Below are 16,389 nucleotides of genomic sequence, written 5' to 3' on the forward strand. Positions count from 1 at the left end.
TGATTGAAGGATTAAAAAGAATGGTTCAAAGTGATAAAGTTGGCATTGATATGTTGTGTGGCATTGCTCATATTGTTGACACTAATATCATGCCTTTGAAAAGTTGTGTTGAAGTCCCTGGTTACACTTAACCTCCTAGTGAAGTTAATCATTCTATTCCTATGACTACTTCTATGACTAGTGTTCCTACTTTCACATCCAACATCATGGCTACTTCCACACAAAATGTTATCCCTACACATGTTAGTCAAGGGGGTAACATTTATAATCAAAACTCTTTCATCCCTCCTTCTATGAGTCTTCCATTTGTCATCCAATCATCTCCCATTCCTACCTATCATAGTGTCCCACCTCCTTATTCTCAACCTCCTCCTTTATTTAACAATGTTACTCCTCCATCCCAATCCAACATGTCTAATTTCAACCCATCCACCAAAGCAACCATTAATAGCCTAGCTAAAACCGTGTCATCCTTACAACAACAAATAGATTGAACCATGAGCCAATCAAAGTTTAATATGTCCACATTTGATGTAGTGAGCGCATTATCTAATGATATTATTCATGTTATCCCCCTGAAACATGTGGAAGTCCCTCACTTAGAGCTTTATAATAGAAAAGGTGATCCCTTGACTCATGCAAAAATATTTCAAACTTTGTGTAGTAATTTTGCTTATGGTCAAAGACTTTCGGCTAAATTGTTTACTAGAACATTTAGGGATAAAGCTCGTGAACTTGTTTCTCAACCCATTTCCTCCCCAAAGACTCCAAATGTTGATACAATCCAGCCTTTGCCTAACCCTAGGGAGGAAGTTTAACCTAAATCTCCAAGACATAAAATGCTTAAGAAAAATGATGTTTCATGTTCTATTCCAACTAAAGATCCTATTTTTATTAATCTTGATGAAGAGATGGATGAAAATGATGTTCATGCTAATAATGTTGATTCTAATGATTCCAATGATGAATATGAATATATTGATGTTGACAATGATTTACTAAACAATTTTCACAAGCATTAATCCTAGCTCCTAGAAACAAACAAAGTGATCCATCATTTAGAGTATGGTCCTTTTTTGGAACTTGTGGTAGCTCCATATACCATGCTTGAAGTCGCTCCTCTTGCATATTGTCCACCTTTCTCAAAATAATGTTGAGCGAGATTGGGAGGCAGATGACTTGCTTGATTAGCTTCATTTGTGCCTAGATTCTCTCTCTCTCCTCTCTTGCTTGTTTGTAACTTTCTATTTGTTTCTCAATTCTTCTATTTGTTGTCCCTAGTGTTGTCTACGTGAGGACGATGCAAAGTGTTGAGATCTCTTTTGGTCTCTCCTATGTTGACTCAAAAGGAAGATGTATGCTTCTTCCATAGTGGTTTTACTTTGTTTGGGGGATGAGGACAATTCAATGCAAATGTATACATGATATACATTTTTTATCATAAGAATATATTGAACCAAGAGTTAAGTAGAACCCTTATGTGCTTTGTGTTTTGTGATTATTATCCTTTGATTTGTTCTCTCTTGGGATCATATCATTATGATAACGTTCTTGTCTTTTGGATGAATGTATATTGCCTTAAAGTAATTCCTCCCGACGGGGCATGCACAATTGCTTTAACATGGGGGCATACACTCCACGCAATATTTCTCTCTTTTGCATATCTCGATACTCAAGTTACTTAGCAAACTTAGTATTAAATTGCTTTGTAATTTGGTATTTTTATTTTCATGACTCATAGTAAGTGAAACTTACTAGACTAAGTAGTCATGGTTCTCTTTTCTCTCTCTTCCTTATGATGTCGCTTTTATCTTGATCCTAAAGTAGTAAGATACCTAAAGTGTGTTGGGGGCTTGGTGTGTCTTGCCTCCTTAGCATCTTGATAAAAGCCTTTCAATGTGAACCATTGTACTTTACCGAGAGTATGCTTAGTCTCATAATCCCACTAAAGTGGGGGCTAAGTGTAGCATCCTAAATTGTACTCCCTTACAATTTTGTCTGCATTTGGGCCCTCACCTTGGCATTCATGCTCTAAGGCCTAAGTAGGACTCGATTCTACTCATACTATACAAATTTATCACCATTTTCACTTCACACCTCATCTTGCCTTCAATTTTTGGTCTTTGATCACCATGCCTTGGTCCCCTCAAGAATAGAGCGTTGGGCGCTCTGGTCCTCCCAATTAGGACCCAAATTTGGGCCCCTTAACAGTCATGTGATTTGAGCAAGAATTATGGCTTGGTGTCGGCTCATGTCAAAAAATTAAATTGTTTTTCAACAAAAAAGTATAAAAGGAGGTCTACCCCTCACATTTGGATATACAATTCAAATCCAACAATAATATTGATCAATCAATTCAAGCAATCAAGCATTCAAGTTCAAGTGAGCAAGCAATTGGTCTTCTTTCAAGCATTGGAGCAGAGATAAAGTCAAGATTCAAAAATTGGAGTTGACATTCATGTCCTATGTTATTGAAGACTTCATGAAACCCTAATTCTATGTGGAGACAAACAAAACTTCACAAGGAGGTACAACATTTGTGTTTTTAGTCATTATTCAACATCTCCCTCAAAAGGAGAATATTTCCATTTCTGCAATTCAATCATATTTCATAGTTAATTCCAAAACTAGGTTTGACCTAAGGCAAACCCCTATTCCCAACATTTTTCCCTTCTCTACTATGCTCAGGAGTAGGTACAGAGCTGCGATCTTCAGAATTGGCTTTATTTACAGTGACGAATCAATCCCCCATTGGAGTTTGAAAAGTGTAGAGGACCAGAGAAACCACCATCTTAGTCCCAAAAAATCAGGAGCTCTTTCTAGGAATATATCCGAACATATTTACATTTCTCAGATCTAGGTTTGTGGCTTGATCCGACGATTGTAGCTTACTGTTCATGTGTTTTTACATCAATTCTAGCATATTTACCCTAATTTCAACATTTTTACAATTCAACTCAAAAGAGGGCAATTCAATCCAATCTAGTAAATCCAATAGAATCCTCGACCCTTATCCTTGTTGGTTTGTGGCTAGATCCAATAGATTTGCCTCCCTCTTTTAATGCAATGGTACCTAAGTCTAAATATTAGTAGTTTTCATAAATTTAAAGGTGGAAACCCTAATATTTTCACCACTATATTAACTAACTACAACAACCGCTCCACTCCTTAAAATTAGGAGGATGGATTTTATTGAAAGCATGAAAACTAGGAACAAAAAGGTTGAATCAAAGTAGGACTCTACTTATGGTGATTAATCCTCAATATATTCAACTTATATATCTATTCTACCAGAGGACATGGTGAGTAAATGAAAAGATAATTGTTCTCCAACTGAATCAAAGACTCCTTGATTGCCATAACAGTTGGTTAGCTATTTGTAACTGATTTGACTTCTTCCAAGTTTTTTGTCTTTGACCTTTTCAAAGCTCTGCTGCAACTTGGCAACTGCATTTATTGCTTCTTCAACAACCTAAGACACCTTCATAATAGATGCATTCGAGAGGTTAATATGCAAATATCCTTGTGCATTCAAAATCACTTAAAACATAGCATTTATCATCATTCATAATAAAAAACACATGCATGCCTCATTCATGTCATTCGTTCAAAAAGGATTTAAGACATCACAACTTTGCTTAAGGTTATGATTTAAAATAGATATAAGTCACATAATGCCATGTCTTTTAAAAACATAAAGGAGTCTTAAACAACATAAAAATTTTAAATAAAATATCAAAATTGGAGCTCATCACCTACCAAAATTTTAAAGCCAAGAGAACAACTAACTTATATGTACAAAATACTTTGGGATCCTTTTTTACTACTACCCATAAGGATCCTTCAACTTCTATCAATAATGGAAGTAGATCTTCCTACACCATAGGTAACAAGTTAACCACTTCCTAGAATGGGAATCCTCCCTATTCCTAATATTCCTAGAATGCACTTTGCAATTCCACCTCTACAATCCTATTAAGGACAAAGTGGAAAATTCCCAACACTATGTAGCACCTCTCCTATCTCTCAACCTTTAGTGTTTCTTTTGTTCCTCTTTCTAGTCCTAGAGAAAAGGATGTTCAAAGGAATTGATGTTGAGTGATACCCAAAATCCTTCTACACAAGTTTCGAGTAATAATTGTGTGAGAGAACACTGATGAAGATATCATGCAAAGGCTCATGAGCTTGTAGCAAGAAGTGAGTCTTACCCTAAGTAGTTGAATGTTGATTTTATCTAACCTTCTTAGCCTTCCTTACCATATACCACATCTAGAGAGGAGCCCTACCTCACCCAACATTGTCAAAAGAAGTGAGTCTTCTCAGAAAATCTATATATAGAACTTCAACTTTGATCAATTAATTGATACTCTTATGCTTAAAATTTAAAAGTGATTTTAGAACAAGAATTGTCGCATGTTTTAAATCTAGTTTCTAAAGTAAAATTTTTGATTAGTGACATTTAAGTGGGATAACAATGAGAGAACACTTAGGTGCTCCTATCATGCCTATTAGTTTTGTGATATATTTGTAAGAACCCTTTGTTGGAAAGTTCTTTGCAATCCTTGATTAGATGAGATATATATTTAATTAATTTTAAATAAATTTTATAGTTATCAAATTATACACTCACGAGAAATACAATATTGATTTTGATCCCTTGATTTAAAAAAATTGTGAAAATTAATTTTAATTGTGCATATAATGAAGCATAAGAGACAATAATATCGAAAATATTAAATTTGAATAAATTAATTTGAAGATGTACTAAAATAAAATGCAATATTTTTTTTGGCATATGAACAAGTTCATAAAATTAAATAAAGATTAAAAACTCAATTTATTTGTGTTATAGTCAAGAAATATGGTTGAAAGATAAGAATTAGCAAGTAGCATTGTATTTTTTTAATTGAATCTTGTGATGAAATTCATAGTGTTGACTATGGCGGAACTCAACATTTGTAGGTATTCAAAACATAAATTTTGCAAGTCATTTTGTAGGTCTATCCTTAGGCTTGGAAATTTGAGCCATTTCAAAGCCTAAGGAGTAGTAATTTCAAATTTAAATATAAGCAACATGATCATATTAGAACTATTGCAATATATCTTTCATGACATCATATATTGCCACATAATGCATTATTGCCTCAAAATAATTTTTTTAAAGGACTAAAGCCAAATTTGGCTTGTGTGTCACTAAGGAATAATGTGTTTGTTTAGTTTCACAATCAATCTTTTTTATTCAAGTTTGTTACCTATTAAAATAAGATTTGTTTTTAGTAGCACAATCAAAAGTTTTATAATTCAAGTGTTTTAACTACTCTATATCTAGGTCTTAGGAATCCATTAACAAGGCTATGCAACTTTATAGTTTGTCATTGAATTGCTAATTTGACTATATACTAGTTGGCTTCACTTCTACTAACTTGTGAAAGTGACATCTGCATGTGCAAACCTAAATTGGATGCATGAATCTAAATAGGACAAGTTGTAAATTTGATCTAGGATAATTTTTTAGACAAGAACATGTTCACCTTGATTTATGGTACTAGATTCATGTATAGACAAGTAAGGGTTTTAAACACATTTAAAGAATCTAGATCAAATTGTACGAGTTAAGTCCTCCTTAGTCAAACTCCTAATTGATCAACTTTATAGATTTTGAGTGAAATATTTCAAGACAATAGATTGCAAGTGTGTATAAGCCTAGGATAATATATACACATGTAATGATTTGATAGTTTACTTCAATATGATTCTCTCAATAATGCTCTATGATGGGTCCTTTCATTATTCCTAGATGATCTCCAAATTAGAGAATGAATGTTCTTAGATACAAGAATGAAGCTCACAAATCGACATAAACATGGCAATAGTAGGATTTATTTTTGTTGGATTTTGCCAAGATCAAGAGGTCAATGAAATGTACAAGATAGAGATACAATATAGGACAAGAATAAACTGTATTCTCATCAATAGAAAATGATCAATAATTGTTCAATAGTTGTTACATACAATGTAGAAGAGCCTGCTTATATAGGCAAGGCTAGGGATATGTATGAGCACACAAACATGACATGTGGCTCAATAAGAAACAAGGGTAGGTAGGAAATAGGTGTGGGTAGGTAGGAGAAATAATATAATATTCCACATGAGGTGGATCACCCACCGAAGGTGGAATTATCACTCCACAATAAGTGGATATGATAGTGTAATAACAAGATCAACACCATAAAAGGTGGAATTTCTCCTACACACACTATCCCAATGTGGCACAAACACCCAAGTGTCTCATATCCAAACTACTATGAAATGCATTATCCTAAGTAAACTTAAGTAAGTGTAATAATATCCATGATGAATAATTATTTACACCAACACCCCCCCTTAAGTGCAACTTAGGGGAATGCACTTAAGTCTACAATGCAACTAAGCAATGCAAGATGGGTCCCGGCTACAAGGCCATGTTAGGTACCCATGAACAAATGCAAATGCATGCAAACCAATGCAATGAAATCTCTCACAAAGTGGGGAAAGAGAGAAAAACCCAATGGGAAAAAACCCTCCCCCAAAAGAGAGATGAAAGCTATACAAGAGAACTCTCATAGAAGAATGTGAGGAACAAAACCCCATGTGAGGAAAAAGTCCCCCCCATATGAGAGAAGAAGAGAAGTCAAACTGTGATCCTCCCTCAATGAAGAATCTGCACCAATGATAGAAGCTCGATGTATGAAGAAACTGCTCCATGAACGTCGAACAACATTCCTCCCCTTAGGAAGAAACAAAACCAAAGGTGTATCCATGAAGTCTCCCCAATCATGAAGGGAAGATGTATGAAGAAAACTCATGATGAAAGGAATCTCTGAAAACTGCTCAAGTGTCCCCATGTCGATGCTGAAAGATACCCCCTCCAAAGGTGGTGAACTGCTCCACACTGCTGAAAAAGGCACTCCAAGATCTAGTGGAGATGGATGTAGAACAATGTCCAAAGACTCATGTGTCTCCTCAAAGAATAAAGAGACCTCCTCCAATTGCTGTACATAAGTATCCACAATCATGTCAACCTCGAAAGAATGATCATGTAGAGAATGAACAAGAGGGTCAGAGTGTGCCCTTGCAACAATCGAAGAAGGATCATCTTCATCAAAGAGAAGATGAATGTCGTCAATGATGTCTCCCAAATCTGCAATGTAGGATTCCATAAACAAACCTGCAATATCTGTCATGTAATCATCCCATGAATCTGAAGCTGGAAGACAATGAATATCCTGCTGCACTGAATCACATGAAGGCAAAACTGTCGCACTATCTGCATCATCAGGTGCAATAGGTGATGTGATATCAATATGAGGAGATGAAATACAAGACTCAAGAATGGGGTCACATGTGAGAATCCCCATGTTCAAGTGTCCAAAGTTCTCCTCAAAATTTGAACCATCACAATAAGTGTGATCATCATGTGTAGAATCATCAAATGTGAAATCATCATCATCAACAAAATCTGAAAAGGAGTATAACCGAGATGCATGATCAACCACCCCAGTTGCAATGATAGCTCTAGTATCCATGTCTCTAATAAAAACTGAGTCAGGTGTGAACTCCACAACTCTCTTAGTTGCGCCATGTGTGATTTGATAGATAGAAAGGAGATTGTTTGTCAAGTGGGGTACACACAACACATCATTAAAGGAGTTATCCCCAATGTCAATAGATCCTTTCCCAATCACATCCATGTATGTATGATTGCCCATCAAAATCTGAGGCATGGTGCAAGGCTCAAATGTAGAGAACATAGACTGCGAAGATGCCATATGATGAGATGCCCCTGAATCTAGAAGCCATCTCTCTGAATCATGACTGATAGTAGCACATAGAGCTTTTCCTTTTCTTGTTCCAAAAGAGTGAGTCTTTCCACTTGTAGAAGCCATGAATGCTTGCCCTTTTCCTTTTGAATGTGAGGAAGTGGAAGTTGATGAATCATCCTTCTTGTAGACTTTAGGCAAATCAATGTTATGCTTTTTGATGATATGTGTGAGTTCATCAATCTTCTTAGAATGGCAACGATGCTCCTCATGACCAATCTTTTTACAATAAGCACAAGTAGGTCTCTCTCTCTTTGGTGAATTATCTCTCTTGGAAGAGAATGAATCTCCTTGTTGTGGAGAAGATGGTGCTTTTTCTTTAGGCTTTGATTGCCATTTCTTCTTGTTTGAGTTGTCCTTTCCTTGATTTCCTTTGTTCCCTTGATTTGCCACTAATGCTTGAGACTTAGAAGAAGTCTTAAGAATGCCCATGCTTATTAACTTAGTTTGTTCCATCATCAACATTTCATTGAAAGCATCAAATGTAGGCATTGTGTAGCTTGAACCCATTGTCATCCTATGGGTTCGGAAACTAGAAACAAATGCTGCATATTCTTGTGGAAGCTTCCCTATCAAGTGGAATATCAATTGAGTATCCTTCTTATCAATGCCACAATCTTTGAGTTGTGCCCTCAACTCATTTGCCTTAGTGACATAATCTTGTATAGTATCAAAGTTCTTGGGATCTAACATGGTGAGATCACTATCAATTTGATATCCCCTAATCTCATCAATTTGACCATACAAGTCTTGAAACTTTTGCCAAGCATCCTTGATTAGAGTACATTTCTCAATATGAAAAATGAGATCCTTTGATACATACTTTCTTAAGGTACCAATTGCCATGATATTTTTAGTGAGCCAATCTAAGTGACCAACTAGATCAACCTTATGATCAGCTGGAGCAACAATAGTTCCATCAATGTAATGAGTGAGTCCTTTTTCCATAAGTTTACTCCATGCATCAGTTTTCCAAGTAGCATAATTATGTGGAGTTAAGAGAGGAAACTTAGAAGAACCCATAGCAGCAAAAAGGAAAGAACACAAGAGCACAAAAGCACAAGAGACACCCCCCAAATTCAATCAATCAAAGTACCCCCCCTAAAGTGATGATTTTGGCACTTTATACTTAGTGCGATTACAATGAGCCACTTGCAAGACAAGGCAAAGTGGACTTATGATGCAAATTTTACAACTTCTCAAATGAGATACAAGAGACTTCAATCAATAGTGCAATGAATCTAACTGAGATTCAAGCAAATATACAAGTACCAAGAGAGCCAAAAATGGCCAAGATCTGAAAGTACAATTTCTACTTACAATGACATCAATCTAATAGCATCATGTGAAAGTAGACGAAAAAATACGCACTTTCAAAAAAAATGGCACCTTAAAAGGAGGTCGGATGACCCCAAACGAAGCCTCTGAAGTTGCAAAAACTGGGATTACTCAGGGACAGTCACCAAAAACTGCATTTTCTGAAAAATCCGTGCATCAAAATCAAAAAATTTCTTCACCACTGCGGAGAGCACGAAATTCTAGCCCATTTCAAAAAAAATTGCACCCAAAAAGGAGCAAAAATGAGCAAGTTATGGCCATTTGAAGTTGAACTGCAAAATCAAAAATGCAAATGAGAGGGGGTCCAAAAATTTTCAAACCTTGCTGATGTGGCGCTGACGTCAGCAAGTCACGCGATTAAATTTGACGGCCGTATGACCGTCGCAAAAACTTCACCCTCTGCTGACTAGGCGTCCGTATTGTACGGACAGATTACGTGGCTGGGTGACTGTATATTCCATATTGTACGAAAATGCCGACTGTACAAGTTGATGTGGTTGCTGATATGGCATCCGTACGGAATCTGACGTGACAGGTTTGTACCGCGGGCCAGTGGCCGCCTGCCACGTGGCAGGTGCGGTCCTCCGGTCTGTGTCCGCGTGGCGGGGGAGCTGGCCGAGCCGACGGCGGAGTGCGATGCCGGGAGCGGAGGAGTTTGACGCCGGAGAGGAGGCGCTGCCGGAGCCAGAGCCGCTGGTGGAGGTCCGGGAGGACGCAGGCGGCGCCGGAGCAGAGAGAGCAGCACGCAGGAGCTGCTTGGCGGAGAACCTGCAGGCAGCTGCCGGGAAGCGGGGGGGGGCGCCGGGAGCTGGGCGGCGCAGGTGGAAGCAGCGCTGGCGGAGGCCGAGAGGATGCGGCGGAGCGTTGTCTGCGGGAATCGACGGTGTGCACGGCGGGCGCAAGCAGCGAGGACCTGCGGACGGCGGGACGAGCAGGTACGTGTGGACAGGTACGGAGCTGTCTGCGCACAGACCTGTTGTACAAGTCACGGGGGGGGTCTGCGGACCCCCCAAAAAACAACTTTTTGATTTTTTTTTGCTTTTTCAAATTTTTTTTGCTTTTCGACTTTGCAAAAAAAAATTTTGATTTTTTTTTTTTTATTTTTACAATTTTTGAAAAAAAATTCTGAAAAAGGAAAAATAAATTTTTCCGAAAAAATATAAATTTTTTTCGAAATCCATACGATATAAGCAAAAATGGAGAAAAAAAATTTCTCACCAAAATAGGCCAACTTTATAACCAAAATTCATGGAAACGGCCTTCCGGACGCAATGGAGAGGTAGGATCTGGTCTAGGACGCCTCCAAAAGATGCTGCTCCTCAGATCTGCCTCTTGACGTTGCAATAATGTCTCTTCAAGACGAATCAATGAAGCCCCAATAGCTCTGATACCATGTTGGATTTTGCCAAGATCAAGAGGTCAATGAAATGTACAAGATAGAGACACAATATAGGACAAGAATAAACTGTATTCTCATCAATAGAAAATGATCAATAATTGTTCAATAGTTGTTACATACAATATAGAAGACCCTGCTTATATAGGCAAGGCTAGGGATATGTATGAGCACACAAACATGACATGTGGCTCAATAAGAAACAAGGGTAGGTAGGAAATAGGTGTGGGTAGGTAGGAGAAATAATATAATATTCCACATGAGGTGGATCACCCACCGAAGATGGAATTATCACTCCACAATAAGTGGATATGATAGTGTAATAACAAGATCAACACCATAAAAGGTGGAATTTCTCCTACACACACTATCCCAATGTGGCACAAACACCCAAGTGTCTCATATCCAAACTACTATGAAATGCATTATCCTAAGTAAACTTAAGTAAGTGTAATAATATCTATGATGAATAATTATTTACACCAACAATTTTGAATTTGAAATTTAAAATTTAAGGGTTTAGATTTGTGATTGTGGAATGACATATATAATCTAGAGTTACAATTGAGAATCTAGAAATTAAGGCTAGATCTATGAAAATAGTGACATATGATGAGATTAGAAAATAACAATATTATGAATTAAATTAATGCAAAAACATACCACTAACACACTAATTATAGCATTGAGGACACTCTAATCAATAATAGACTTGAAACATAAGAATAAAGCGCTCCTTAAAGTGGTTTATGTTTTAGAAGGCAACATACATGCACTCCAATTTCTCTAAAATCCATGCTAGGTTCTCTAAAATGCACTCCAATCTCTTTGAAATGAATATACACCTTTATAAATTTAAATCACTTTAATAAAAACCATGAATATACATTTTCCACTATTACACATAAAATAATATATTTGTATAATTGTATTTTTATTTATATTTATTGAAAAAATTCTACAATAATCTCACATATCTTTACAACCCCTTAAGTATAGGAGCATGAGCCTAATGTAGGCAAATAGACTCCAGATTTCAAAAAAACAAATTACATAGAAATACATTACGCTTTCAAATAGCAGGAAAGAATAATAAAAAGAAAAACAAAATAATCCATGGGGGATGAACTGGTAATTGTGAATGTGCTCTGTTTCGTTAAGGTATTATCTGCGTCTGAACTTCCGAGCAGCTATCTCTGCAATCGATGAGAACAGATAAGACAGACCGCCCTTTCGCTGTGACTGAGACTGACAATCCTCCTCTACTATTTCGCATTCCGCCTTTCGCAGAACTGACTGTGACTGAGAATCCTCCTCTACTTTTGCGCTTTCCACCTTTCCACTGTCAGCAGCAGCACCAGAATCCATCGTTATCTCCGTCTTTGCATTTTCATGATCACATTCTTTGTCCCCTTCTTCACCTGATCTTGTTCCTTTCTTCTCATCGACATCTGTAGATACGGTGCTCGTCTCACAACCAGAAGAATTCAGTACTTCCTCAGCTGCAATGTCTTTTCGGGCTTCCACTTTCAAATCTGAACCAGGCGACTCGCACTTCTGATCCTCGCATGCAGAAACACCCAAATCCTCCACCTTCTCCTCTATCAATTCCTCTATCAGTACTCTCTGGGGCTGCTCTGATGAACGATCTTGCGATTCCACTGTGGAAGTTTCTTCATTTTCTTCGATGATTTCCATCTCCAAACGAATTTCCAGCAATTTTTCTTCTTCTTCTTCTTCTTCATCAGCAGCACCCTCGCAGATGATCTCCTCGCATAAAAACTCCCCTGTTTCCCCTGTTCTCCCTGCAGCTTGAGGGCTATGGGTAGGAGCTTCCAGCATTGGCGGCGCCATGGGTGGATAAAGTTGGAGCTGAAGATTACAATTAGAGCGGTAATTGAGCTGGTAAGGACTGAATCTGTTCCATCTGAATTTGGGCATCACAACATGCAGAGCACCCTGATGAAAATTGGCAGTCACGGCTGCCACGTGAACATCATTGGGTATTCTGAATGGCCTCCTTCTTGAGCTCCCACGCTGAATGAGGTGCCATGTCCACCCAACCATACCCATGTCTTGAACATATCTTTGACCACGTATGAGCAGAGCCCGCGTGTTGTCCATTTGGAGCCATATATCCTCTTTCCTCAGCCCTGCAATTCACCCCCATTAACACCACAGTATATTTCAGGTCTTCAATATAGGAAAGAAAAACAAAAATACAAAATTAGAGTTAGTGATTGATTAATTGGAGGGAAAAATGGGGCTGGGTTTGGTTTGATTGAGGAGAATTTCATGTAATAGGTATCTCACCAGATCACTATCAATTATATTAAAAAATTTATCGAACAAATCTTAAAAAAATAATAGGAGAGTAAAAGGAAAATCTAGGTACCTGGAAGATTAACATCGAGGAAGTAAGATGATCGAGTCTCTCTAAATTGAACGCCAGGATCGAATCCTGAGACGGAATTCCGGTCAGGCTGTCCATAGCTGCTGCAATTTCTATTGCTTGGAATGCTCAGTGCCAAACTCATTTTTATCTCAACTTGCAGTAGGTAGGTTCTTGAACAAATTTGAAATCTATATTGATACAAAATAACTCGAAACTTGTTAATGGCGTCCATGTTTATGGAATTCATGGGCTTATAAATTATGAGGCAGAAGATTCGTTTCCTCTATCAATTAAACTACTTTGCCCAAATGAGATTGAAATCGCCCAACACATCCAAGTCGCCATACACGCAAAGGCTTTTTCTCTGGACGGTGAAGAGTAAAATACCAGATGTAAGGTATAAGTAAACAGTCAGACGCACAGACCATTTTTTCTTTTTATTATGTTCTTTGTTTGTACTGTGGAGCCAAAAACAATTCGGGACAAAGATTCGAACATCTTCTTATTAGCTAATTTTATCTACTTCACGCGTAAACTGAATTTGGAAAAGTTGAAAGCCACCTTTCTTCGAAGATTAATCATCCTCAAACAAGTCTTCCATTGTAAGAATCTTGATTAACAAATTTGAGTGGTTTTCACTTTTCAGAGAAGAAAGCGAGTCAATGGATGTGCAGGAAAGCAAATCGATCTTAAAACAAAGACAATCAGATTTCACACCGTGATATAGACAAATGAAAGCTCATCTCTCAAACAAATGAGAATGAAGCCTCGTGTCAAAAAATGGTGGAATGGCTTTACATTTTATGCCCTGCAATAGTTGGGAGGCTATTATTGCTCTATCTATTAGAGCTTGTGCAATAATTGCTCTATCCTTGTGGGAGGGCCTCCCACTTCGAAAGGTAGATTCCCACTCCCCAAAGCAGCTTAGGTAGGGGTCAAATTAGCAAGTGCTTAAATTTAGCACCTTTTAACACTTCCTAATAGGACGGGGAGGACTTAGTAGTTCTATTGTTTTAATTTTGCACATGGATCTTCATTCATAAAGTTGTATTTATAGATTGGATGCTGGAGTACAAACTTTTAGGTTGAAATTTCTCTTGGTTAAGAATCAAGCTATGAGCTCATCAATTAATCTTATGAACACTTGCTGAAGGTTTTATAAATAGGGTAGCAAGCTAAGTGGACATAAACTTGGGAAAACTTCATAGTTAAGTGCACTTGAGCTGGAGTTGTCCTGCGATGGGTAACCTCTTGAGAAGGTCCAATGCTTCACCTCTATGAGCATCACCTAGATACAATGAATGCTAAGTGTACCATTCACTCTCATGAAAGACATGGGTTCTTATGAACCACTACTCATGAAACATGTGCCAGTGAGTTTGATTCCAAACTTATACAATTGAATGTTGATATTAATATCATAATTTGACTACCTAAGTGCTCAAGAAAATATCTATGTGAAAACATATATTATCGATCACCTTATATGTCACTATTGATTTATTTTTTATGTATCCTTGAAAATGAATGTTTTCTTGTCTATTTAATAAATATGAACATAACAAATATTATTGATTAAATTCACGAATAATAAGTAAAATATATAGACATAATATCATAATGATACAATAACTAACACTTGAAATTTGTTTTAGGATGTATACAAACATACTCAAATAGCTGACTAATTACATATTTTTGATGTAATATAAAACATCGTTCTTTGTCCTCTTAAAGATACACATGTTGCACCAAAGACGAAGAATGACATTGTCCAATGTGTTTGCCATTTGATAGAATTTTAACTAGTGCTTGCACCTAGATGAGGTGCAATGGATAACGCCGATAGTAATTTTTATGATTATAAATGTGAGATAAAATTATACAAATTCAAAGCATGTAATCATTTTTTGTCAAAGCTGTGATAAACTAATTCCAAGAGTCTTTGTGTTTCCTTCTACGTTAGGTGTTGATCCCTTGGGAATAATGGAGAGCTGATCTTCATAAGCCTTTCCTGCAAAATAGAAATCCATAAAGAGTTAAAATTGAGACAATTTATGTATTAAGACTTTGAGCATCAATGATTGGCTTTGGATATTTAACTAGTTAAACTACCATATCGACATCTTTGGGTGAGTAAATAAAAAAAAACCTTCTTGCTTTAAAATCATTTATTAAACATGTGTCAAAGATATACATAGTGATGTGAAAGGAGTTAAAATGCTGATAAAAAATAATGGTTTGTTCCCTAAAATTTATAGAGTCATAGTTCAACATAGTTTAATTAGTTCTACTTTCTATTTTTTTTTCTTCTATTAAGTGAAATAGATTAGAAGTATTATTTATTAGAATTATAAGAATTAAAATTTTGAATACTTTTTTTTGTATTTTTAAATGTAATTTTATATGATTAAATATGTACTATAGATCAATACCAATGAGATCAATAATCACCACTTAGATTCTTACTAAGTAGCAATGACTTTGAAGATAACCTTATATACTATATAATATTTAAGAAAGTAACCAGCTAAATATATGAATTAAAATATTTTAATATTAAAAAATATGTTTGAAACATCATTCAGAATTTTAAAATAGGTGATTTTGTATTGATCAATGTTACATTGTGAAATTGAAAATTTTAAAAATGCTTCAACACGATTTGTGATCCCAACTCTCAACTTAGAAAATAAAATTAAGAATTATATATTAGATATATATTTTTAATGAAAAGTGCTCATATTATCATTTATAGAATAGCATTAAATACATTAAATAATAAATAAATAGACAAAATCATATACCCACATCAACTTAGATATTAATTAATATATTAAGAGAATGAACATTCTTAAAATGTATTATTTGACACTATTCCATTTTTTTCACTTAAATTTGTAGCAATGTTATGTTTAAATATAAATATTTATTATTATTATTATTATTATTATTATTATTATTATTATTAAATAATGCTTGATAAACTTTTTAACGTGATTGGTGCTGCTGACATGACATGCCCTCCGACTCCACGTGAAAAGTTTTTTACCCAGAGCTATGAACCGATGAGGCCACAACTGGGGGACCTCATCCCCACACTTCACTTGTTCAAACCCACGAGCACAACAACCCAGTGAAGACACAAGGCCTATGAGAACAATGACCTAGCAAGGGTTGAACCTTGGTGGTCACTTCACCAACAAAGTGTTTTAACTGTGAAACTACATGTCTGAAGACAATATAAATATTTATTATTGAAAGAGGATACACAATTTATTTATAATTACAAGGTACCACAATTTCATTGCTTGAGCCTCAAATTTATCTATTATTAAAACCTCTAGATAGAATTGGATCCATCAAATAACACAGAATTAAGAATGCAATTAAATATGTTT

General features: G+C 36.2%; 1 protein-coding gene across 1 annotated transcript; it reads right to left on the reverse strand.

The window, feature by feature from the left end:
- Positions 1-11,509: 11,509 nt before the first annotated feature.
- Positions 11,510-13,259, reverse strand: LOC131035521 (uncharacterized). Its single transcript, XM_057967235.2, has 2 exons — positions 12,989-13,259; positions 11,510-12,746 (listed from the first exon to the last, which is right to left on the reverse strand). Exons 1-2 carry the CDS (start codon positions 13,233-13,235, stop codon positions 11,758-11,760), a joined length of 1,236 nt encoding a protein of 411 aa, XP_057823218.2. The 5' UTR covers positions 13,236-13,259; the 3' UTR covers positions 11,510-11,757.
- Positions 13,260-16,389: the final 3,130 nt, after the last annotated feature.

Source organism: Cryptomeria japonica, chromosome 3 (genome assembly GCF_030272615.1).
Source record: "Cryptomeria japonica chromosome 3, Sugi_1.0, whole genome shotgun sequence".
Classification (NCBI taxonomy): Eukaryota; Viridiplantae; Streptophyta; class Pinopsida; order Cupressales; family Cupressaceae; genus Cryptomeria; species Cryptomeria japonica.

Excerpts from the sequence above, each read along its gene's own strand:
- LOC131035521 (XM_057967235.2), bottom strand. The coding sequence starts at position 13,235 with ATGAATTCCATAAACATGGACGCCATTAACAAGTTTCGAGTTATTTTG. Across the intron at positions 12,747-12,988 it reads CCTCGATGTTAATCTTCCAG|GGCTGAGGAAAGAGGATATA; the intron begins GTACCTAGATTT and ends GGTGAATTGCAG.